This window comes from Anarhichas minor, unplaced genomic scaffold, assembly GCF_050575085.1.
Source record: "Anarhichas minor isolate MPS153535 unplaced genomic scaffold, ASM5057508v1 ptg000033l, whole genome shotgun sequence".
Classification (NCBI taxonomy): domain Eukaryota; kingdom Metazoa; phylum Chordata; class Actinopteri; order Perciformes; family Anarhichadidae; genus Anarhichas; species Anarhichas minor.
The window spans coordinates 13,806,797-13,832,199 of record NW_027466479.1 but is presented as its reverse complement, the minus strand read 5'-3'; the positions used below and the strand labels follow the sequence as shown (position 1 = coordinate 13,832,199).

At 45.4% G+C, this 25,403-nt stretch overlaps 3 protein-coding genes across 43 annotated transcripts in view; 1 reads left to right on the top strand and 2 right to left on the bottom strand.

Annotated features, from left to right (window-relative positions):
- The window catches only part of LOC142965140 (uncharacterized), a 282,605-nt gene that overhangs the window by 127,872 nt on the left and 129,330 nt on the right, over positions 1-25,403 (top strand). The gene's annotated exons all lie outside the window — the stretch shown is intronic.
- Positions 1,674-13,546, bottom strand: ubp1 (upstream binding protein 1). Of its 2 annotated transcripts, XM_076105651.1 has the most exons (16): positions 12,623-13,546; positions 10,058-10,209; positions 8,489-8,565; positions 8,287-8,392; positions 8,090-8,196; positions 7,794-7,946; positions 7,574-7,684; positions 6,146-6,253; positions 5,740-5,843; positions 5,554-5,650; positions 5,226-5,319; positions 5,049-5,139; positions 4,835-4,953; positions 4,554-4,696; positions 4,113-4,164; positions 1,674-3,982 (listed from the first exon to the last, which is right to left on the bottom strand). In XM_076105651.1, exons 1-16 carry the CDS (start codon positions 12,736-12,738, stop codon positions 3,945-3,947), a joined length of 1,668 nt encoding a protein of 555 aa, XP_075961766.1. In that variant the 5' UTR covers positions 12,739-13,546; the 3' UTR covers positions 1,674-3,944. The 2 variants fall into 2 exon arrangements, with proteins under 2 accessions (XP_075961766.1, XP_075961767.1); XM_076105652.1 differs by lacking the exon at positions 6,146-6,253.
- Positions 15,444-25,403, bottom strand: part of clasp2 (cytoplasmic linker associated protein 2) — a 51,031-nt gene continuing 41,071 nt past the window's right edge. For 39 of the 40 annotated variants that reach the window (XM_076106085.1, XM_076106086.1, XM_076106087.1 and 36 more), the window contains 12 exons: positions 24,336-24,499; positions 23,543-23,621; positions 21,502-21,645; positions 21,210-21,353; positions 20,979-21,085; positions 20,254-20,395; positions 18,455-18,638; positions 18,144-18,337; positions 17,918-18,046; positions 17,612-17,818; positions 17,251-17,367; positions 15,444-16,940 (listed from right to left, as the gene is read on the bottom strand). In XM_076106085.1, the coding sequence (XP_075962200.1) occupies positions 16,863-16,940; positions 17,251-17,367; positions 17,612-17,818; positions 17,918-18,046; positions 18,144-18,337; positions 18,455-18,638; positions 20,254-20,395; positions 20,979-21,085; positions 21,210-21,353; positions 21,502-21,645; positions 23,543-23,621; positions 24,336-24,499 (1,689 nt within the window). In that variant the 3' untranslated portion in view covers positions 15,444-16,862. Of the gene's footprint in view, positions 16,941-17,250; positions 17,368-17,611; positions 17,819-17,917; positions 18,047-18,143; positions 18,338-18,454; positions 18,639-20,253; positions 20,396-20,978; positions 21,086-21,209; positions 21,354-21,501; positions 21,646-23,542; positions 23,622-24,335; positions 24,500-24,975; positions 24,979-25,304; positions 25,365-25,403 lie in introns of all 40 variants that reach the window. The other variant, XM_076106124.1, reaches the window with a different exon arrangement.

Here is a 25,403-nt window from a genome sequence, read left to right as displayed (position 1 = left end):
CAGCTGTTTGCGGTCCACTAGGATGCAGATAAATTGCTAGTTTTAGTCTGCTAATTGATTGCAACAGCTGTATTCACTCATTCCCAGATGTAATTCAGCCACTGATACAACTGCTGGGGGGAAAGTTTGCATGGTTCTGGATCCTAAACATCTGGTTTGGGAGAGACCTTTTGGCAGGTGCTTTGTGCTCAACAAACTATACGAGTCACCGCTCCCTGTAATCTAATTATAGTGCAACAAAAGGCCACTGTTTTGCTCTGTCACCTTTGATTTCATGCAATACCACAACAGACATTAATTGTTGTTCTGTGTGCCTTGTAGGGAAATCTGAATTGAGTGTATCTGGATTCTCAGAGGTTACTTATCAAACTGTTAAAACAGTTGTATAATATCCAGTGTTGCTTTGAAAGAGCTCTCAAAGTCTGAGGGAATGATCCAGATCGTTATCTGGGCTGTCTTGGCTTGGAGACAACATCAGAAAGCCTACTTTACAAAATGGGGATAAGCAGTTTGAAAGAAATGGGCGTTTACCAGATAAGGAGGATCTAAAAATAAAATACTTTTTCTGTGCACATAAAATGTTATTTATCCGTTTTTTGTTTTGCACACGTTTGATAGAGCACTGTGGTGAGCACTTCTCCTCTGCTGAGATAATCAATCCCGCCCCGACAGGCGCAGGTGGCACATCAAGATGCTGATTAAATAGCATCGTTATGACACAGGTGCGCTTTGGGTTGGCCCCAATAAAAAGCCACTCTAGAAATGTGCAGTTTTATCACACAACGCCACGCATGTCGCAGGTTTTGACGGGCTGTGCCCTCCGCATGCTGAGTGCAGGAATGACGTCCAGAGCTGCTCGTCTGCGCGCTCTTCCTCCTCAGCCGGGTCTTGACCTTGTGGCGCTGCGTGGTTTGAGCGGTTTGCTAATGTCAGCGTTGTGAAATGTGCACTATGGTTGCTGTGGGGTTATAGTCCGGACAGCGAACGCAAGTGCTTGTTATTGATGGTAATTTGAATGCACATACACTAAGACGAGAGCCCGAGGCCCATTGTCCTGCCATACATCCGCCGCCAACACCTCACAGCATGATAATGCACGATGGTGCACGGCTCCATGTTGAAAATATCTGTGAACAATTTCTGAAAGACATGTCATCCATTGAGCATGTTGAAGATGCTCTGGATCTGCGTGTTCAAATCCCTGCCAATACCCCAAAAAAACTTCCCACAGACACTGAAGACGCGTGGGCTAATATTCAACAGGCCAGTCAACAACCTGATCAACTGGGTGAAGCACATGTGTTGCACTACATGAGGCAAATACTGATTCTGCAGGATAAGCTACCTGTGACCAAAACAAAATTCTGTCGCTCTATAGTTGTGTCAAGTGTCAAGTGTGTCTGTTCTGAGTGGCCTTTTATTGTGGGCACACAGATTTTAACAAAGAGCACACAATTTGAGAGAAATAAGCTTTTTGTGTGCATAGAAAAAGAAAATTTCAACTCGTGAAAGATGGAAACACAAAGAAGAGTTGCATTTATACTTTAGTTCAGTGTGAATTGAAGAAGTATCCATTAAGAGTGGACAACCATGCCTTTTCTCTGTCCTCTTGAGTCAAAAACAAACAATGCTATGGTACAAAGGAAGGAAATATAGAATAGCAGGACACCAGAGAAAGTTATGAAATCATTTATTCCCAGCACATGTGGTTGTGTACATCTCCAGCATACGATACTGTGCACATGAGAAGCATCATCATTGACATTAGGCTGTACATGAACAGTGGTCACCTCTCCTGCCCACAGTCCCTCTCTCACACACACACTCAGTCTCACACACACACACACACACACAGACACACACAGACAGGATGATTGGTCAGGCCTTCAGGGGACCAGAGATGCTCACCAGAGTTAGCCTGACTTGGTATCACATCCGCTCTGTTACTCAACACTGTGGTACTCGTGTCCTTGTAAACACCACAAGAGCTACAGTCCTGGCTCTGGCACACGGCGAGACAAAACATGGATGCTTTTCAGTCTTGCCATTCTTTTTTTGTGTGTTTTGTTCTCCTTCTTATAGGCGGGTAAGAAAAAGGGTGTGGCTGTGGGACTACTGACTACACATCGAGCTTGAGTTTTGTGATTTCTCAGTGCAGACTTGGTCTCTAACATGGAAAAACAAGGTGTTATTCTGAAACCAATGATCTCTCACTCCCTCCTTCCCCCATCTTCCACATGCTCTTTACTAAACAGCAAGCTAAACACAGTTTCATCAAACCAACAGGAAGAAGTTTATGACAACTACTGACTTAATTAAGTTTTCTTTGCAAGAACAAAAAAAAAAAGAAAAAGATACACATGCACACACATTCTGACACTTAGAGGCACGCAAACTGTATGCACTTGCAACACTGCCAGACGTTGTGTATCAAAATAAAAAAGGGGGTCAACTAAACCAACAGCGACTCTGAAGACCTGCGTGAGATTTCCTGTCACTTTACAAAGGGAGCTCGAAAAAAAACATGACCTGCACTTCCTGTGTTCAGCTACATTAAAAACAGGGTTGTGAAGATGGATGAGGAGCTGCCGTGATTTTCTAGTCTACAGGATAAGACTATTAAAACCAGGCCACCGCTGTGATACTTTTCCACCAGCCCGCTGTGTGATGAGTTGTTTCTCGCAGGGCATGATCCTGGAAGGGAGTGTTTATTACTATGTACATGCAGCGCACACGCACAAGGGTTTCATTCTCCATCGGATCAATTCTATGAATGCTTCTAATGACCAAGATGTACAGAGCCAATGAGGCTTTTCCTCCAAAGAAAATAAATAAAAGCCTATCAATCTAAAACCCGTTTGGTCCACATTATAGAAGGTTTTTGGATAGGCGTTAATGCTCTGCATGTCAGTCTTCTATACAGGTTTATTCCTCTTTTTCTGCATTTTTATGGCCAAAATCCCAGAAGGCGTAAAGCGCACTCCTCTAAACCAGTGTTTCAAAGTCAGCACAGAGAGCAGAGGAGTCAAAGATGAGGTGCATGTGCACTGTGTTTGTGAAAGTGAGTAAAAGATCGAGCTAAAGAGCCGTCATGGCACCAGAAACAAGTCAATAGCAACAGCTGACCCTTAAATAAAGCATCAACTAAAAAAAAACGGTAAAAGCGCAGGCTGAACAGGACGAACGTGAAGAGAGTTGAGCTCAGAGTGTCATGTCAACAGACAGAGAGATATGGCAGGAAGTCTAAATTCACGACTATGTGACAATAATTAATGTAATCAGTCCGTCTGACAAGAAGAAACTAATTACTGTTGGTGTCAAAACCCACAAATTTAGCCTGGACATTTCAGGGGGTCACCAAGCTGAGCTGATCAATAAATGGTTTATTAAGCCAACCCCCTCATTGAAGCGGGTTAGTATGTTGAGATCGCATGCTGTTCAGCAGTACAGGTTATCAAAATACTGGCCTCGTGCTGGTTGAGCGCGTCGTATAAGAAGGGAAACGAGCGACAAGGAAACTCTGCTTTCTTTCCTTCTTCTGTCGGCCAGAACGTCACTCGCCCCTCTCTCCTGGAGCCCCCCCCCCCCCCCCCCCCTCTCTCCCCTTTACCCCCATGGAAACCATATAAAAAGACAAAAAAATAAAATAATAAAATCAAAATACATACATCATTATCTTTCCCCTAACACCATATCCCCACCCCACCCACGTCTCTCCTCTTTTAACTGAACAGCTCCATTAATAGTGTTTTCAATATGAAACAGTGGACACACCCATGTCAGATTCTAACATTTACATGGCTTTAGGCTTTAGCGCAGTCTGACTGCTTCCCATCGAGCGATCGTTCAGAGAGAACGGGAGGAAGTGCGAGGAAGGAGTAGAGAGGGAGGCTTCTGCTCCAAAACAGAGGGTGGAGTATTAGTGATGCCATCTGTCCTCCTCACTACTTCAGGATTAGATGGAGTCCTTCGCCAAGTTCATCTGGGAGAGGAAGACAAGTGTTGGTTGGGGGGGGGGGGGGGGGGGGGATTAAATTCTTGTCAAACAAAAAAGGATCTACTGAGCCTCGGTACAGGCCGAATCAAAGGCCACTGATGCATTATGAGCTCACCTTTGACAGTGCTGATCAAAAAACAGCTCTCGTCAGGCAAGTTGTAAACCATCTAGAAACAACAAAACAAACAGTGAAATGTGTTCATCAGATGTCTGACATAAAAGCAGGAGTGAGGCAGTACAGCACAGATGTAAATCACATGTAAATAAGTGATATCTGAATTGTTGTTCCTGGTCACACAAAGTAGTGACGCACATGTTATTTCTTCCTCTGTACAGAGTGAGTGAGTCTCAAACCCAGTCCTGACATGTACCCATGACCCTATCCACCAATATTACAATGTTTAATAGATAACAAATCAATATTTGAGAGACAGATTTTCTAATTGATAACATCCCTCTCTATAAAGAGCCCTCCACGGTTGAGTGTGTGATACTCCTAATACTGAAGCTAAGAGGAGCAGTGTGTGTGTGTGTGAGTGTGTGTGTGCGCTGGTACCTGGTCACTGAGCAGGATGTGTATGCCTGTAGGACCCTGTCTGTACACCTGGTTGATGGTTCCCAGTGGAAGGCAGCACACACACGCCATCTTGCGGATCAGTTCTGCAGCTGTGAGGTCCTCTAGGTACAGAGCATGATACACTACACAGAAACAGACCAGGAGAGATGTTAATATTCACACACACACACACACACACACACACACACACACACACACACTGCACTGCTCCGTGGACTAACGTGAGCGTTGCACTGCTGACAGACACGGAGCTTGTTTACCGTGTAAACTAGAGGAAATGCTGTGTTCTCCATTTTCATTGCTGGCGTGTCTCTCCAGCAGGGGGCTCTCTCTGGGAGACTCCTGACAGACGTACACCGTCAACCTGGGACGCACTGACCTACACACAAACATAATAATTAATGCATCAACACACTGGCCCCTTCATAATGCTCATACAGGTGTACACAACCACACGCGCACACACACACACACCTGGATTTAAGTGCATTGAAGAGTCTGATCCCATCTGCTGGCCCACAAATCTGGACCAGGTCGTCCCGGGTTAGCTTCAACAAATCAGAACCTAAGCAACAAGTTGGATAGGTCACTTGTACTGTCGCGGACACAACGTTGCAGTGTGTTCGACAGTGTGTGTGTGTGTGTGTGTACCTGAGAAGTGAGAGAAGAGCCGTGCGTAGGAGCTGAAGCGATTTTTCAGCAGCCACTTCTGTGCGTCCTGTATGGAGGCGGCGGGGCTCAGCTGCTGCAGAGAAGGACAAGAGCGGCACACGGTGTCAACACACGTCCACACCTAGAGTTAAACTTTCCACACACGCGGAATGCCACTGTACTGTACAGTTGTTAATGTTTGATGGAACGAGGGCTGAACTAGTGATGCCGTCTGATCCAACAATCATTGGTTCATGGTTAAAGAATTAAAACGTCAAAAACAACACCCGTCTAAAGTTCTGTATTGAAAAAACATGAAATGATTTACCGTTTCCACCAATTCATACAGGAGAGAAGACTGGAGGCTGACCTCCGGGGTGCCAAGGCTAACAGGGTCTGCCTGGTGATTGGGTGAGGACGAGTCACTAGAACACAAGACATGGTGATTAAGAGAGGCGAGACCAACACACACCTCAGCTTAAGGCCCCACACACACACACACACACACACACACCTGTCCGGTACTGAGGAGGTTGTGTAGGTGGACAGCGGGGTGGAGGAGAAGGAGGGAGTAGCTGCCTGGTTGGGGCTGATGTAGGCGTCTGGCCACGGGGAGCACTGAGGGGAGACACAGATATATAAATACACAATTAATCAGACTCACTGGGTCAATAAACACTGCAGGCCAACTCCCCAACAGATAAAAAAAAAGGTTGTGGAAAAATCAAGGGTGGATAAGGGAATTTAGCTTTGCACCACCTCCATCCCACCTAATGTCAAATACATGGCATTAAAAAACGTCTCCTTCGCAGCAGCTGAGGGTCTACAAGCTTCAGGCTGCAGCCGGGTGTCTACAGGAGAGGGGGGGGGGGCAGACTGTGGATGGAGTGATGGGGAGGAGAGGGGAGCAGGGTGCTTACACTGCCTCTCTTGGCCAAGGAGTCGCCACAGTCAGCGGGAAGTGTCCGCTTGCTGGACTTTTTCAGCTCGTAGTCACCCGCATCCTCTATGATGGGTTCAAGCCTCGTCTACGTACAGACACACAGCAGAGGTTAGCCAGCCAGCGACCGACACACAAACACAACCAATAACCTGCGGGCAGTCTCAGTGTGGCATACAAAGTGTAGACAATTTAAAAACGTCAATAAATGCTTCTTTTTTTTTTTCTCCCCCCACCAATAAAAGCCGTGACAAAACCTGAGACACAGAAAACATTGTGATCTATAGTTAATGATAAAGACTTAACAGCCCAATCAAAGGTGTTTCTGCATGTTTTAACATTTTAGTCTGTTTTATTGTGGACGTGGGACCCCCTCACCTGACAAAAAGACCACCTTTGCTTCTTGGGGGGGAAAAAAAACCCAGCAGACTGTGTCTATTGTTTAGACCTCTACGAACTAAACTAGACCACGAGACGAGATGCGTCAGGATCCAGGTGATTTACCACCGAAGCTAAACAACTAACAGCACTCTGGGGGGGCTGGGGGGTTGCATCTTAACATTACTGCCAACCACTTTCCAAAGCATACCAGACAACAAACCGCCTGCCAAGCGGCCATTTGTTTCCGTTCATGTTGCTACAGAGCTAAATATATACACGCGAGGAGACTTCAAACCTGCGCTGGAGACAGGACGTCCACCACATCTGTCACTGTGACTGCTATGTCAAGTTGTATCATCATCACATTTTGATGCACTGCAGTTCAAGAGCAGACTGTGGTGGTTTATTGATGTGCCTATGAGAAGCTCCCCCATCTAACACCAGCAAACAGCATTTTACTTCAAGAGCTATATGCTGTAGGGAGGGGGGGGGGGGGGGGGGGGGGGGGGGGATAAAAGGAAGAAAACAATAAGAATAGCAAAGGAATAAAAAGGTATCGTGTGAATTTGGTAGCTCCTTTAAAAGGACTGCTGTTTGGTAGTTTTTTCTTTATTTCAATGGATTCATGTAATAGTTGGCAGAAGATGAATTGGCAACTAGTTCCAGTTTTTTTTATACGTGAGGATTTACTTATTTTCTCCGTTTTAAAACATTGTAAATTGAATATACTTGTGTTTTCATTGACGTCACCCTGAGCCTGGAGAAATTAAGTCACAGCCCGACAACGGACGAGACGAAAAAACGCATTCATACATGTTTGACAAGATGGTTGGCAGTGATGTAGAGCACCAGTATGGCCCTTCACCTAACACGTACATATATTTCACGTACTTGGGTGCATACATTTTAACATGGATGACCACCCAAATGAAAAATGTAAACTGGATGCCTGCTACTACTTCAGCCTAGTTTGTGCTCGGGCCGTGTATCTGTAAGGCTTGACGGTCCAGAGCAGCTGCATACTGACCTCTGACAGGATAGTGGTATCATAAGAAGGCTGGTACTTTTCCTTCTCTTGAGGTGTGCGTTTCTCCATCTTCTCCCGGTCTGTTTTTTGCTTACGGTCCGCCCCCTTTGGCTAAACAGGAAGTGGCGAAGAAGAGCAAGACAGATTTAATTTTGCTGTGAGTGCCGCCCCATGTTGTGGTGTAAAAACGCCCCCCCCCGATGAGAGAACGAGTGTGTACCTTAAAGACTTTGATTTGGCAGGAGGCAGAGTGGAGGTGCTCCGTGTACTCTCCTACGTCTCCCTGGGCGAACGTGTCAAACTGGATCCTGAAGGGGACGCCCTTCTCTCCTCCGTGCTTCCTGGGAGTGAACTCTGTGCTGATGCAGTGCACCTGCAGACAAGTGAGCACAAGTGAGACGGAAATATGTGCTTGATGTGGAAATTCAGTGGCTCTCCCAACAGATGGCACAAAAGAGAGCTGATGTGTATGTGTATGTGTGTGTGTGTGTGTGTGTGTGTGTGTGTGTGTGTTACCTGCACAAAAACAGAAGTTCTTTTGTTCATGTCCCACAGGAACTCTGCAGCGTTAAGCTGGGAGGGGTGAGTCTTCGGCTCCACAATGCCCACTGACATGGGGATATCTGTCTCACACACACACACACAGATATGTGAACTCCACATCACACACACGGGACGGTTTAAAGTAAACATCTATTGCCAAGCTTCATTACCGATGTCAAGGAGACGGTCGCCAGGACGATTCCACTTCCAGCCCTCCAGCTGCTGGTGCTCTGTGTACTGCAGCCGGCGGTCATGAAACACCACACGCACGATGCTCTACACACACACACGCGCACAGTGTTAGGTATGAAGTGTATTTGACGTAAGATGTAAACGGTTTTTCCCCCCCTCCAGCTGTGAGGATCCTCTCACCTTCACCATCTTGTTGGTGAGCTCTGGTAGCTCTTCTGGCTTCCTGTTGTCCAACATACGCACCTCGTAAGACTGGCCTGAGAGCGAGAGAGAGAGAGAGAGACCACAAAATCAATGCTAAGAAAGAAATGGGAGGTGCGAAAAATGAGCGCTACTAAAAACGTAACTATCCCCTGTCCTTTAATGGTATCGTCAGAGAGGATAGTTTATTTTTGTTTGTTGTGTAATTTAGGTGGTTTATTGTTTTATTGCACATTATATGGTTTGACATCGTATGATCATAAAAGATTTAAATGTCTAAACAGAGGCAGCCTTTAATTGCAGAGCTTAAGATGAAGTTCTAGCTTTCCAATGTATTGCTGTAAAGACAAGCCCCTCTAGATGTGTGATTTTGGGTTTTCCCAAACAAAAGATGATAATTGGAGAGAAATCTTGGTCTCGGATTGTACAGTGAGACCGACAGTCTCCCGACAGCAGATTAAGAAAAAAAGTCAGCAATTCCCCACCCCATGACTCCTCCTCTTTAACGATTCTGTGATGGATAGCACTGCCAGCACAAAGGCCAAGCCTTGTTTATTGTTTTGCCATGGTTCTGAAATATGAGCGTGCTGCAGAAGGATGACGCAAGTTGATGCCACATCTCTTCTTGCGTGGGTTTTACTTTCATTCACATTGTGGAGCCAGTGTCCATCGCTCCACCCGATAGCAGTGTATTTGGTGTCAACATGGGCTGGGCACTTGTACGAGCAAAACACAAAAATATACTACAAATGTGAACATTCTTTGCTCTAAAAAAAAAAAAAAAAAAAAAAAAAAAGGTAAGTATCACGTTGTTCTGCTTTGATTGTGGAAATGCCAACAAGGTTTTTACGTGAACACATCAGAGGTATTTTAACCAGGTTCACACCATCTCAATGTTGGGAACGACTCCCCTCTCCACCAAACCTACAAATTTAATCTTAACTACACAATAAGGTGACATACACTATATTATATACGTTCCAGTAAAGTGCATCCTGACCCAATGACATGGACGACCAGCCGTCTTATAACAGGCTTCTCTGCCGTTTGGAAAATGTTTTGCATCAGCAAACAAAACACCTGAAGTGACATTTTTTTTGCTGTGCTAGCAATTCTGTATGTTTCCATAATTAGAAATTCCATTTTTATGTATGAATAAATTAAATCCTTATTTTTTCCATGAAAATGTGGCCCAATAATTGACAGCTTGTCTTGCAGTGAAGCATATAGAGACATAAGTCACATATGTCGCTGCTTCTCGTTAAAATTAGGAGGTTGCCAGTTCCTCCGTTGACGTGAATCCCTTTTCGTGCCATCAAAAATAAAGTAAATCTCCAAATCGGTGATGCTTAACAATAAAGTGAACGGTTTCATTTTACAGTAATTATACTGTATGTGCAATAAATCAATGTGTTAATTATTTATTGATATTAAATGATGGTTGTGTACCGCGTGTCTCCGATCCACACATCAAACACCAATAAAGTTTCTATGCACGGCTTGAGTTGAAAACAACTTTCTCCTGAGTGCCGGTATCGTGTGTCTCACCTTGGTTCAGGTATGTGAGCGTCTCGTCGTGCAGCTTGACAGCAGGCGAGGTGGCGGTGCACAGCACATACTGGAATGGGGTGTTTTTGGTCTCGCTTTCAGATGGAAGGCTGGAGTCCTCCTGCTTGAATATGGGCAGAGCCAGCACATCGCTGAGAGAGACAGAAGAAAGAGGAGAGAAACACAAAACAGGAAGTCAGCAGGGATGTGATGCAACAATCATCATCAGGAAAGAACTACAGCTTCAAAGTGTTCCACGAACGGCATAACATACACATAAAGTTTTAAGCTTTTATTGACGCTCCAATGCCATCCTGATGGCAACACAATCACTGTGACCTCACTTAAAGCAGAAGCTTTTCCCAAAAAAATACATCAAATTTGTTTGTGCCAATTGTTGCATGCTTCAATTTTGGCATGACAACACTTTCCCTCCTCATAGCGTGGAATTATTAAATAGATGGGCTTGTTTTAGAAGGAGTGATGAAGGCGCCCCATCGATCAGACGGCTCTCTTATTATATATGCATGAGGCCGCGGCAGGATTAATGAACAAAAACACCCAGAGATAGCCTGAGCTGCTGACACACACTATCTCTCACACTTGGCAGCCACTCTAGACAACCGACCCGACCTCGGCTCACCCTGACAAATGCTGCAAGAGTTCAACCGGTGCACAGTGAACTGGAGCGTGTGTGTAGATCTCAGTGGCTGTGCAGAAAAGGAGTCCTATCCATGCAAACCATGTCATCTCATTACCTGGGGAACTTTTTTTTGGCAAGTCATGATGCTGCTCTGAACCCAAGCCAAACTTAAAATAAATTAAATTGACAATTTCTAGACATTCCTGCAGCACCTCGCTCCAAACAACAGACTCTTTCAAACAGCAGGCCTGATAGATCAAATCCCTTGCTGCTGTGTTTCTCTCTGCAGAGTTGGTGCCCAGATTGAACCAACCTGCTACCCAGGAAAACTACATCTGCTTCCTGAAATGTGAGCTGGTTCCACTAAAAACACACTGAGACATTCTGTTCCTACCAGCTGCTGACTCCAAACATGCCCCACATCCCACAGATAGCACCACTCCGAAAGCTACGGACAACCACCACACTCTTTGTTTTTCCACTAATTCACTTACGTACATGCAGCCCGCAGCTCGAGTGTTGGTGAACTACCTACAGTCGCGTCACAAAGACGCATGCAGGTCCTGGGGGCTTAAATGTCAACACCTCTCATAACCCATTACACAAGTCGGTGCACACAGACCAAGAGTTACTAATTGAACAGGTGGTTTACAACAATGTCCCCCTTGATGCCAACACGGTCCTCCTTAAACCATTAAACCAAAGACAGATACAGGAAACATATCCATCCTCCACAGACACATTATCAACTAGTAGCCTAGTCAGAAGACGCCACATTTAGGGACAAATGTTGGAATCACCTGAGTGACCAGAAACTGGTGGCGTGTGCTCCATTTGAGCACATTGACTCAGACTGTGTGCGGCTAGTAGAGCTGGTTAGAATGTGAAAACATTGTGTTCCAATAACATACCTGTACTGTCAATAGTGATACCAAAACAACCCCCTTTCAATGCCATAGTTTGGGTAATACAAACAAGAGTGACACAATGCTGCTGAGGAGGATTGTGTGGCTGGATCAAAAACTCTAAAGCAGAAACTTAATGGTGAACCCTGTGGTGGGATTGGACTTGTTCAATGCTGAGAAATCTGAGCGAGCATTCAACTCTGTGTGGAGTCGTGTCAAGAGTTAGAATTGAATGCTTGGTCCGATTGATAGGTTTGTTTACGTATTCTTTGGCCAGATATTTACATAAATCAGTAAATTTTAAAAGGTTCATGTTATTTAACAGTGATGCATTATGCAGTTTATATAAAGTAGTAGTGGATCATCAGTCTGAAATACCCATGGTCTCTTACACAATTTCAAAATACTCCTTTTATTTCCAAAACGGATGGTTGAATGCATCTGCCGCTTCCACCTGAAGTCAATTACCTCTTTTAGAGCAAACATTACTAAAATCAGACCCATCACCGTGTACATAATGTCACAGCCTTTTGTTTACACACACCACAGATCTTTAGAAACAAAGCCATAGACCAGTTCTAGCAACTCTGCCAGTCTCAGGGGCCAAAACTAGGCTTTTTTTCTGCAGACTTTTTCCGTGTTATCCTGACATGCACACTGAGTTTAGGTATCTCTTTGACAACACACATAACCTGAGCAACAACATGAACTGATATTATGCATTTGTCCCTCACAGTACAACACATGTCCTTCTTTTTCCCTTTGGTGAGGTTGAGAGGAATTAATCTCTGTCCCTGATCGTGGCACCCTGCGATGACTGCCCTGCTCCAAATCCCAAAACAAAGAGAAGCCATCGCACTCAGTACAAAGGGAACAACACACACACAGGGATGGGGGGGGGGGGGGGGGTGTAATGTTAACACTTCCAGACAGTATAGTATGTTGTGCTCTCCATCGACCCACTAGCACTAACGTGTTAGAAAGGTGCTGTTTGGCATGTTGACTCCGGACTCTGACCTCATGCTGTAGGCTCCGGCCCCAAGTTCCTGCCCGATGCCGGACAGGCTGGCATCAAAGTCGTGCACCAGCCCCGACTCTATGCTGGCGTCGTCCATCTTCAGCACCCAGACCATCGGCCCCAGCTCCTTGTCCTCGGCTTCTACTCGGAGGGCCGCCAGCTTGCTTCAGGTACGAGGAGGTCGGCTAACGAGGAAGTGGACTCTGCAGCTTCTAGAGCGACTCCGTGAGAGGAAAGTTACGCTGCTAGCCCGTTAGCCGCTGCTGTGCAAGCTGGGCGAGCGAATCGGTAGCTTTCCACAGAGACTGGATGTATCGCCATATCTCCACTCGGGGGTTTAGGGCGGGGGTACCTTTTGACACACGACACGGTGCTCCACTGGTCTGTAAGCAACGATACGTTAAGGTCCACTCAGCTAGCAAACGTTAGTCGTGACTAAAGATGCGAGCTGGTTGTCAGCATGCTAACGTTAGCTAACAACTAGCTAGCTTTCACAAAAGGCAACAAGCTTACGCTGAATCCACGAGCCCCGTTGTTACACGAGCCTTCAAGCAATCTAAGCTAACGTTAGCCCAACAAAATGCAACAACCAGAAAACACGGGTTTTGTTTCAGTCCACACGGCTCATCCCACTCCGCACAGCTGTTGCTACCTAGCTAGCAGGCTAACTAGCATCAACTTCACTTTGCTTTCGAATCAATCGCGTGACCCTAAGAGCAGCTCTCCTCTGACGCTCCCTGTACCATCCCAACCCGCTCTCCTCTTCTCATAGCGATGCTGGAATCACCGCTAAGGCTCCCAGGCCTCGAGACGCAGTCCTTTAACCATCCAAAGTGCAGCGGTTGACACAAAACCAGACATCAACATGGCTCCCTCAGCATACAGAAGAACCGTCGCTCCGTGAAGCCTCCCGCATCGCCGCTGCCACTGGACAGCCTTCCGGAAGGATGCCAGGGAGGCGATCAGCCAATCAGAGGCAGGCATTCGGTACCCAGCGCAGGGGAATTAGCCAATTAGAAACCTTGGAGCTTCCGTCATTGTGTCCAACTGTACTTGCGCGCTGCCTCCCATAAAGTATATAAATGCCTTTACAAAGTCAATATTGTAAACAAAAACAGAGACTTTGAAAGCAATACTGTAGATATGTGCACCGGTTCATGAGGTTCGTACCGTGTATAACTGCTGCCGTCGTGTTCGGGGACTCTGAAGTTTTCAGTGTAAGGCTGCCAGAACAACATCGTGTTGTCCCAAACAGCTGTCACTACAGTACGTCTCACTCCCAAAAAAACAACAAAAAATACACACAACTCAGCCCGGAACCGAGGAGGTTCAAACAGGAGCTCGTGTCTGTCTCATGTCAGTGCGACGGAGGAGTCTGCATTCGCCGGTTGCAGGCGTGTTGTCTGGTCAATAATTATCCACCGGTCGGACCCTGGACGACATACTGGACGTGGCGCGCGGTCAAGTCTAATGGGTGGTAAAAATAAAACTAAAAAAATTCTGAGGCAGGGTACACGCGCTATTTTTGCTCAATTGGGAAGACCCGCCTTAGGACTTTAATTACTGCTGCCCCCCCTCCTATGTGACTTCTCACACAATTCAGGACATGGTTTACGCACAATAGTCAGGCTGAAGAGTAAAACACAGTCAAAACATAATGGAACAATACTTGCACCCATTTTAGTGATACATCATTAAATATATTATGTTACCGGATTGTTAGGCATTAATGTGAAAGCAGCGTGTTCTGTTGCAGCTGGTCGAGGTGGAGTTAGTTTGTAAGTTGGTTAATAAGTACTTTATATGTTGGGTACTTTATAACAGCGCGTTGTCCTTTATACACCGTTATGTATCCCTGAATTGTAGAAGTAGAAAGTAACATACAAAGTACATGAACTGCATGTACTTTGGCAGTTGGGAGGTGATTGCAGGCTGGCGCTGTTTCTGACATCCTCTTTAGCAGCTCCTCAGTTTACAGCTTAGAGAACAGATGCATACATGACATTCTGCGCCGGTTTCAGCAATGGCTATGTTGCGTAAGACATCACAACATTCACAACATATGACTGGATAAGTCCAAACCACTTAAATTAACTGCTGTTCACGTTTTCCTTTTTATATCACAGCTCTCTGATCTACCAATTAATTAACAATCCTGAGTAAAAACAGGACAGGACAGGAGCTGTTAGACAGAAAAGTAATTATTCTCTGTGGTGAGGAATTTCTGCCTTTCTTTCTTGTGCGATAGTAAGTTGAATGTTTGGGTTTAGTTGGGAAAACAAGTAATTTGAACAGGTTTAAGAGATTGTGATGGGAATATTTTAACAATTTCAGAAATTCTATGGACCAACTGATTGAGGAAAGCAATATTAAAAATACTGAAGTGTTCTTGTGGTCCCTCATCAACGGTTAGAGACACGAGTTATGAGCAGTTTAACCAAAGAGGTTTTTTTCTTTGTTAGTTTCATTTGAAGGGTTTTTAGATGCAAGGAGGAAAAAGTATTCAGTGTTTTACAAGAACAAAACACAAAAACATACAAAAAAAATTGTGTAACAGATCTGTTCTTTCAATATTATCCCTTTAACCACCAGCTGTGATATGAGAGAAGAGTTCAGGATCTCTTGGTTTAAAAAGGTACAGCTGGATCTTTAGAAGATATACTGATCCTGGGTCAGTAAAACACAGACAAATAGTTTACAACCAAAATGAGTCAATGAATCAGTAAGTAAATATGTGTTATATATATATATATATATCCCTTTTGTCACTAACATTTCTATCCACCCTTTCACTACTACAAAAAGCAGAAGAGGCAGGGCTCATGATCTGTACAAGTTCTTTATTGTAATGTAAGCACAGCTTTGTAAATGCACGGAGGAAACACAACAGTGAAACTAGAATGTTACAAGAGGAAGGAAAGAAAGACACGATGAAGAGGAGAAGAGAAAAGGGTGACACGACGAGTTGTTTTCAGAGCTGTAAATAATACATTTCTACAAATTTCTCAGCAGAGAAAAAATAGGTGTGTGAGAGAGAGAGAGAGACTACAGCTAGCGCAACACAGAGAGAGAAAAACAAGGATGGGCACAGGTGCGAACCCCCCCTCTGGGGAACTCTCCTAAATTACACAGTTATTGGATATTCCATTTTAATATCATGTAGATACATATCCACTATGTGATAATAAGCCATGTCCCGTCATACTTCATGTAGTAAGCAGCACGCACCCATCTTCCTCCCCATGTTGCCCAAAAACAGAGTGAACCAAGAAGAGCCGGGAGAAACGGAGGACACCATGAATTCTTCTGAAAGGGGCGGACATTGTTCACATTAATTTAAAACCCCAAGTCACACTATTATGACTGTCGATCGAACTCCAAATAAAAACTTTTTTTTCCTTAAATTTAGTCTCATGCATAGCCAAGCACGAAACACCTCCTATACTTTGGAATCAACCCATGTACTGTCTCCTCTACGAGCAGGCGTGACCCGCTGTGACTCGCGTCAGTGCTGCGCACGGTTCGCTGGTCGTACCTTTTAGGCTAATCAGCACCTTTTTGAAAGAGAGAAAATGTGTGTGTTTATGTGCGTGTGTGTGTGTGAGAGAGAGAAAACTCCAGACATTTAAAAACCACTGCGGTAAAACCTCATCGCGTAAAATAAATCCAAACTATGACGCAACGTACATTTACATTCCCGTCTACCTGGCCCCAGTTACTCACTGTTCAAGAAAGACACAAGACGGCACCATTCGTTCGTCTCAGCCCTGTTCTATGAACCGGACCTTCAAAATGAGAACCACGCAGACACACTTCCTGTTGACATCAAGATGTTATGCAGAGGGGAGACTGTAGTGTTCGGGATGGAGGACGGACATTTCATATCTTCATCCTTGAGTGGTTAGTGACGAACCTGGGTGTGACTGAATGTGTGTTGTCTGTTTGTATTTAAGGGTTCAGCTCAGTCTGAGATCAGGGTGGATCCTCAGCGATGGTCAGAAGAACTCTCTTCTGCATCGCAACTCCAATCTTGTAGGGGGGCAGGAAATGTATGAGGATTGTGTGTGTGTGTGTGTGTGCTGGCCAGAGTGCAGGGAAGGTGTGGTTGTAAGCAGGTTGCTCCGGTGAAAGAGTGTTAGGATGTCTGTTTTGTTCTCGGTCTGTGTGGGTGTGAGTTCATGAACTGATGTTGATGTTCGGTGGGCAGAGTTGCAGTCCTGTGGGAGTGCGCCGTGTCTCCTATAGGCCCTCAGACGGAGGTTCACCGCCGCTCGAGCCAGACTGGGCGCGCTTGATGTACAGATTCAACAGCTTCAGCTGCGGACAGAAAAACAGACGAGAGGATAGATGTGAAGAAGTCCGCCTCTAGAGGTTGAAAGGAAGTCATAACATGGTGAAAATCTGGATCGCAAGCAACAAAAGAGCGCACTGGTCTCTATCTAGAACACCGAAAAGGTGTTTACTTCAAAAGTGTCTCAAGGTGCCTGATTTCAACCTGTCACAGACCTCATAACTTGGCGTGTGAAGACATAAGGAGCTTGCACGGTAACATGGATGAGAAACTACTCATCTTAAGCCAGCTGGCTTGTGCTTCGTCCTTGTCTCAGATGCTGACGGGTCAGGTTACCTTGCTGCTGGAGAGTTGGTTGAGGTGCGGTTTGAGGTCCTCTCCGATCACTGCATAAATGGCCACCAAGCAGAACACACAGGCTTTCCTTACACTGCTCTCAGAGTTGTCGTAACCCTGTTCAAGCAGATACAATAGATTACAAACCTGCAGGACACTTTGGTGAAAACAAAGGAGTCCGCTAAAGTATTCATGTATGAGTGTGGGTGGGGTTTGAGGACGGGAGGTGCATTAGTTTTACCAACATAAAAACAACAATTCCTCTAACTTTTAATAAATAATAAGCCCACTATTATACTTCTAATAGTACTGGATCACGATGTTCAGCATCAAAACTAAACTATGTCTGTATGTGTGCTACCTGTATGAGTCCTGGCACTATCTCAGGCAAGAGGCTCATCAGGCCCTCGCGGGGAACCCTCTCCACTACTTTGGTCTGCATCTTGATGGCAGCCAGGTTGACGGGGTAGTCGGCTGACTGGATGATGGGACACAACACCTTGACACACTGGTCTGGACTGATGGACAATGCCAACATGGCTGCCGTCTCCTCCGCTGCTCGTACCACCTGCGGGAACACAAACAAAGTTATTTGCTATCCCTTTATCAACAAAAGAATAACTTTTGCACGCTCTCTGAAGTCCTCATGATTTAAAACAAAACGTACGTCCTTGTGGGGGTCTTTGTGAGCCTCCAGGGCCTTCATGATGGTGAGCTCTGCGTAGTTTTTGAACCTCGAGGGCTGCTTGCTGAGAATCTCCCTCAGCACCCGCAGAGCCAGCGTTCGGATCACATGCTGGGAGAATTACAAGGATGTCAGTTTAAAGTAAAGAAGTTGAAGTTAGCCTGTTTGCACATGTGTCATCACAGAAAAAGGAAGCCGGCGTGTGTACCTCTCTGTCGCTCATCGTTTCCATTAGGAGCAGCAGGATGGTCTTGAAATGTTCGTCCCACACCTGCAGGGTGTTCTCGCGGATCAGCTTCAGCAGATCGCACAGCGCTGCCTTCCTCTCCTCAATGCGCTCGTTGTGATTGGACAGCTCTTTCAGCAGCTCGGCCACCAGCTCCGACTGGTCCAGGCTGCTGTCTGTTAAGAGACAATAGACGAGAAAAACACAAAACAAACATGGGACAGTTATCATACCGTTTGTTTTGAGTGGTGCAGTGCGTGTGTGTGTTGGTCTGTCACAATGTGTTCCCGTACCATCTGTGAGATGCTCGGAGTCGTCCATGCTGGAGTCTTTGCGGCTGTGTTTGAAGGGAGAGTCGGAGAAGTGCTCGCGGGCCACTCGGGGGCTGGAGGAGAGCAGGGGGGTGTTGAGAAGGGACGTCTTGTTGTCCAGAGCCATGCGGCCTCCGCCGTCCACAAAGTCTGTCCCGCTGTCCCCCTGTGGAGATGAAATAAAAACCGTTCAACATCGTCACTGCAGTCAAACATTGTTTGCTTTTCCCGACTGCTGCACACAAAGGGAGGCAGCACCGACAAGTTATATTCACTAAAGAAAGTAAAAAAAGATGTATTCCTCTGAATCACATGACCAGGAACATTTGGGTGATATTGACTTTTATGAAAGCATGTAGTTCTCTGGATGAGATTAAGAGGCCGACCTTGGGTGACTTGGGTGGGACCACCCACTGAGAACTGGTGCATGGGTGAAGAGGTTCAAGGCGCTCTTATTTCTGTGTATATTTACACTCAAAGCCACGGTCTGAGTGGTGGTTTGAGGAGTCAGGTGTGCTGTGTTTGGCAGGCTGATGACATGTGGGCTGGTTAGATTTCAGATGCATGTCACGGGGAGAATGTCAGGGGGTCACACCTCTGTACTACAGTACACCGTGTCCTTTAAAGGAGCAGGGGTGGCTGAGGGTCTGCAGAAAGAGCTGACGCGACGTCTGAAGTCATAAATTTGGACTGAACACCACTTGTCAAGTATTAAAGGGGAGGTTATTGTCAGTCTCATAAACACTTGATGTAGGTCTCTCAGTTCCCACACTGCAGGGGGGAGTGGTGGAACAGATCACATTTCAGGGTCAGACACAGTTAATGTAGCTGGCTATGGTTGTGCGTCTGTGTGTGTGTGTGTGTGCTTACACCTTTGCAAGTCTTGGAAAACATGTTGCAAGGCTCAACAAGACATGGATCAGAACCCATTACTGTTTAAGTACCAAGTGAGATACGCCTGTAGCTTTGCACGCATAGCAAAAAACGATCACGCATCCAAAGTTAACATGGAATACTTTGTCAAATCTCGTTTCCATATCGGTTGATCAGAATTAAGCAGCTTAAAAAAGTAAGACAAAAATAGTTTTGCTACTGTGCCTAAAAAAGGCATCATTCTGACAGTAGTGTCAAACTAAAATCAAAAAAACACGTCATAAACAGACGTTTAATTGCGATGGCAACACTGAGCAACTTTATTGATTAATCAACTTATATTTCGGTCAGCAACTCTGCACGACGCCCCCTGTTGCACAACACTACATGAAATGTTGCCCACAACAGGGAATCAAAGTTAATTGTATTTCTGAAGAATGCAGGAACTGATGAACATTAAAATGCATTCAAACTATTTTTTCTCTAACATTTCATTTGCGTTCTGCTTCAGTTCCAACAGAAAATACTGTCTGATTGCAGCGGTTGGCTCCTTTACAACAAGCAGAGAAGATGAAGTGTGAAACTAGCTTTGTTGCGTTTCATGAAGGAATTCCTAAAAATTCCTTGGCAGTCCGGTCGTTTTTAAGCCTCCTCTTCAACACCACTTCTGCTTGCAAATCTTGGCTGCTGCGCTTCACACAAACCTCTGTAAATGTTTCGCATTTGTTTTCATTCAAAGTTGTGTCATCATCCAAAAATGTCACGCTATGTCAAATTGTACTTAAACAAAAAGGCGTTGCCAAGAATTACAGAACAGTACAGCTCCAGAGGCTCCGTGTCAGTCCGGACACTGATGTAGACTCGCATCAACACATACATCACAGCATCCACCGGTCTGCTCCACTCACCTCGTCTCCCTCCCGCCGGTGGAGCGGTTCATTCATGTCCTCTTGGCTGCGGACGCTGAAGTTCTGGATCGCCTCAGTGACACCTTTCAGTGAGCTGTAGATGTCCTCTGAGTTCATGTTCTCTGTGTCGTAGTCAAATGCACTGCAAACGAAAGAAAAGGGACACTGAGCCAGGGCTGCAGCTGAAGTGAGTCTTCAAACCGTTTTACTCCACGTATGAAACATACTTCAAAATTGTGACAAAATTGACATTAAAACAACAAAAACTGTACTGATCATATAAACCCAAGGAGAAAAAGAGGCAGTAGGTGTGTCGTGATATTTAATAAATGAAATATTGATATCATGTTGATAATGCACATTTGATTTTGTGTAAATAATCCAGAGCCTTTTAAATCAGACTCTCCACCTCCCTGCACTCGAAGGTTGAGTGTAATTCATTCGCCAAAGAGACAAAACGCACAATAAACAAAGCTAGAGATAAATTTGACTGACTGACTTGAAAAAATGTCTCTAAGTATTGCGATAATATTGTTATCTGGATATTATTTAGGCCACGACAATGGTAACGTGATATTTCCGGCCCACTGAGCCACACCGACTAATGTTGTCTCATCTATACGCACATCTGTAGACTTTACTCTCGTCTCCTGAGTACACGTTGTCCTGTGTTCATGCTAATATGTCAACTATTGTTAGATGTTCCAAGTGTGAGTGCGCATTACCTTGGCGAGGGGGTGTTCTGGGAGGTGTTGGTGGGGGAGGTGACCGGGCTGGACCAGCTAGCTGGAGAGCGGGGGGTGTGGCGCGTCAGAGGGCTGCCCATTGTTGCCTGAGGAAGTGACAAAGAACACACAAGTTAAGTTCAGTTTGAAAAGAAGTCTGCGATTAATGCGGCAGTGTAATGATTCACAACCGTAGCATACCGCGTGCCTCTGAAACACTCCCTTCGTTACCTGTGCAGCGTTGCCAGTGTTCTTCAGATAGTTTTGAAGCAGCTTGGTGGCTCCGTCCTGGAAGGTTTTGGGCAGAGCTGCCAGCAGCATGGTGAACTCTGGAGTGTTGAGCTGGAACAGTGAGATCAACACCGACTGGGCCGCCTGTAGCACAAAACATACATCCATCCCGGTCAGAAAGGGTTGGAATCGCTATCGTTAGCTAATCAAGTGACAGTAGTTCTTTCCAACATCATGAGAATTAACTGTGGGAATAATGTTTTGAGCTGGTGGAGGGTTTGTGTGTCAGCACCTTTCTGACGTCAGAGCTCTTGGGTTCAGTCGTCCACGTGATGATGCGGGAGATGGCGAGCCGAGTCTCACTGGAGTTCACAAAGTCTGGAGCTTCCATCTGTATCGTCAGTGTGTCGATATACTTCAAAATGGCCACCTTCACCTGTAATACACAAATGTGCAGATATAGGACTCATTAGGAAGTTGAGTGATAACAAAAATACTGCATGGCCAACATTCACCTGCAAAAACACAAAGAGTAATAACAAAACTACAAAACACACACACACACACACACACACACACACACACACACACACACACACACACACACACACACACACACACACACACACACACACACACACACACACACACACACACACACACACACACACACACACACACACACACACACACACACACACACCATCTCTTGCAGGTCTGAAAATCAAATGATCTGATGAATCAGTGAGAGAAGAGCAAACGACAGTCACGGCCATGCTTCATCACAAATCAATCAAAAAGAAAAGCGATGACAAAAACAAAGGAACCAATCAAAGCAAACATTCAGCTCAGGCTCCGAAGCGCCACAACAACTGACTCCTGCCCTGATTTCCTTCCATCTCTTCCCATATGGACCAGAAACTTCCTCCAAATCACTTAGCAGCATTTGCGCTCGCCCATATAATTGCTCCCCCCGGAGCGCACTGACCTGGGAGGACTGGCTCCAGGCTGCGGCCTGCTCGTCTAGAGAGCAGGCGTGGCGCCGCGCTCTGGGGGGGAACAATCTAACCCCGGACCCTCCCCTGCCTCGCCCTCGCCCGCAACACGAGCTCCGTACGGGCTTCAGAGAGAAAGAGGAGAATCACCGCGTCAATCAACGGAGAGAGAAAGGGGGAGACGAGGACAGGGGCAGACAAGAGAGGAAGAGGGAGCAGAGGGAGGGAGGGAGGGTGCAGAGAGTTTAAGAGGAGTAAAAAGATTGGAAAGTAGGGTTGGGCGATATTTAAATTTGATGATATTATTCTGAAAAATCTGTAATATACAATTTAATCGTTCAGGCCACATGATGGCAGCCAAGAGCTGTGATGCCTTGTTAATTAATAAAAAACAGTTTATGAAGCTTCATGCAACAGTTTGTAAGATGGATAATGACTAAACATTATATTAGGATCCTTATAATGAGAGTATACTTGTCAGCGTTGAAAGGAAAGTACATGACTTGATCATGCAGTATGTTTAGGGTGGGTTCGGCTTTTCTATTGTGTGATGTTGAGATCTTTTCCTGAAAATTCAATTGAGAAAACTGCTTTCAGATAAAATAAGCAGATCCAATCCAGTGAATTGCATATCAGAAAACAGATAACATAACAGAAAAATCCAAGTACTTCATCACGTTTGCAAAAATCCCACTGATCACCCACAGACATATTTCTACTGTCTCACAGTACATGTCGTCATATTGCCCTCTCCTAGTCTGTGATGTGAGCTGTGAGGTCCCGCTATGAGCCAACAGACTGAGAACAATGTTTCATGACTATCAAGAGTTTCCTCAGGTCTCAGAGTAGCTCCACGATCCAAAACTGTGCTTCAAGTGGCCACTTCTTCTCACTGCATCAGATTTGTGACTACAAAAACAACAGCTGACAGCAATAATAAAAAGCAACAGCAAGCTATCTCTTAAATGAAAAAATAAAAAAGGTAGGGATGAAGGGGTAAGGAGAGCGAGGAGGAGGGATAAAGTAGCAAAGCTTGAGTCGAAGGTAAGTAGTGTGTGTGTGGGGGGGGGGGTGATACTGGTTAGTGAAGAGGAAAGTACGAGAGCATGAACAAGAAGTTAGAGGAGGAAAGCTTGAAGGGAGCGTCCACACTGTAGCAGAGCAGCAAGCCAGATCTATCGCTGTCCAATCACAGCCCAGGATTCAGGAATTTGGGCAGGCATGAGGTCACATCAGTGCAGCCCCCCCCCACACTCAGGCCTTCAGACACTTCGCTCTCTTTCTCACACACACACACACACACAAACACAAACACACAAACACACACACACACTTTACCTTGAGGTTGGGCGTCTGTGTCTGGTCCACAGTAAACCTCATGAGAATAGTGAACTGGAGGTCGTTGGGGAAAGACTCTCTGTCAGAGGAAAAAACACATCTCATGAGTAAAAGGATGAATTACTGTGAATACAAAGTCAGAGTAAACAATGATTTGTGTGTAAAAACACAAGACAGAGAAGACAGCAAGTATTTGAGATACTGCCCGACAAGATGTCCATTACATAAGGGATAATAATCAGTGAGTAATTATTGCAAAATGAACCCCGACAGGGTGAGCAGATCCCTAAAGCATCCCATCTGGGTTCATTTCACAATAATGATTGTTTAATCCGTTACGACGGGGAGGCCAGTGTGTGTCAGAGGTTGCCTCTTGAGTCCATTAATTCCTGATTATGGACACCTCGAAGGGCATTATGCTGCTTATACCACGCTCACTTAGCAGAGGAAAGATTAAAACCATTCTTTTCTTTTCTTTTCTTGCCACTCGTGTGTTAAAGTCGCCATCCTGTAGTGTTCAGAGGAACTAACGTAACACTCAGCGTTGTAAATAACTTATTCTGATTCTTTTGTAGCCAGTGCATTAACTAATTAGTAAGTGTCCGTTATCAGACATTAACGGCCACCTTGCAGCCAATCAGAATCGAGTATTCACCCCGACCATGGTATAAGTAACAAATAACATAAGCACAAACTATAGGCATACTATTTCCAAAGGTTTGGATACTTATGTCACCCATGGGTGAAGAACTTACATGCCCTAATGTCTGTACTGTGATAGTGTGCCACCCACCGTGTGACATCCAGGGCTCTCTGTACTTTGGCCTGTACGGAGCCCAGCAGGTCTGCTCCCATCTTCTTCAGCAGCTGTGTGAGCAGGACGAACAGCCAGTCCTGCAGATCTTCCTTGTGGACCAGGATGAAATCCACCAGTGTCTCCAGGAACATGCTGAACACCTAAACACACACACACACACACACACACACACACAGTTTGGGTCACGCGGGGACTCGGGTCACTCGACAATTCCCGTTTCACGCACACATGCATGCATACAAGTAGTCCTGCATTTACAGTGTTATTACAGGATACAGGGAGGTTATGCTGGAGTATCATGTGAGAGTAGCATTAGTTCCCATTGTGAAGTTAGTGGTTATTCACTCGTTATTGCAGAAGCACACTTTGATTCCCAATGACCAATTCAACTTAAATAATCAAATTAATATTAATAATATTAGAAAACAACCAACATGAGACAGTTAATTACTTAAGAAGTAACCAATCAGACTGTGTGGTCACCATCTCTACATGCCGGTGGATGATTTCAGCAGGAAAGTGTAGTTTCAAGCAACCTTATGTGAGGTAGGTTAGTGAGTGAGGTCTCCATCCAAACACACGTGTAAATACAGTAACACTGATTGGCCGAACTTACTCTCTACAGAGAGTTCCAGAGTGAAGTGGCATGGGGGGGGAGAGAGAGACACACATCTGTTAGCATCCTGACAAAGAACACCTGAATGAACTCAGCGTCCGTGTGCACGCTATAAAACTCCACTTTCTGTTCCAACATTTGCAAAAATGGAAATAGAGTCAAATAAATAAGAGCAACAACGTTCTTTAAAACGTAAAGGGATGTTTTGTGCACTCTAGGAAAGAACTGAGAGAGACGTTGATAAACATGGGAGATGAGAAAGAAGAAGTGAGGATGGTGTGGGATGGACAGATGGAGGCAGGAGAGGGATCCAGGGTGAGATGCAGTACCTTGAAGGAGGCTGAGCTTATACCGGATTCTGCCGTGCCGTACACTCTGCCGGAATCTCGCTGAAATTCATCAAATCGTCAATCGTCAAACGAGGGGGG

Coding starts and splice junctions, on each gene's coding strand:
- ubp1 (XM_076105651.1), bottom strand. CDS start 12,738: ATGGTCTGGGTGCTGAAGATGGACGACGCCAGCATAGAGTCGGGGCTG. Junction 8,393..8,488: donor TCACCAACAAGATGGTGAAG/GTGAGAGGATCC, acceptor GTGTGTGTGTAG/AGCATCGTGCGTGTGGTGTT. Junction 3,983..4,112: donor TTTGATCAGCACTGTCAAAG/GTGAGCTCATAA, acceptor TTCCTCTCCCAG/ATGAACTTGGCGAAGGACTC.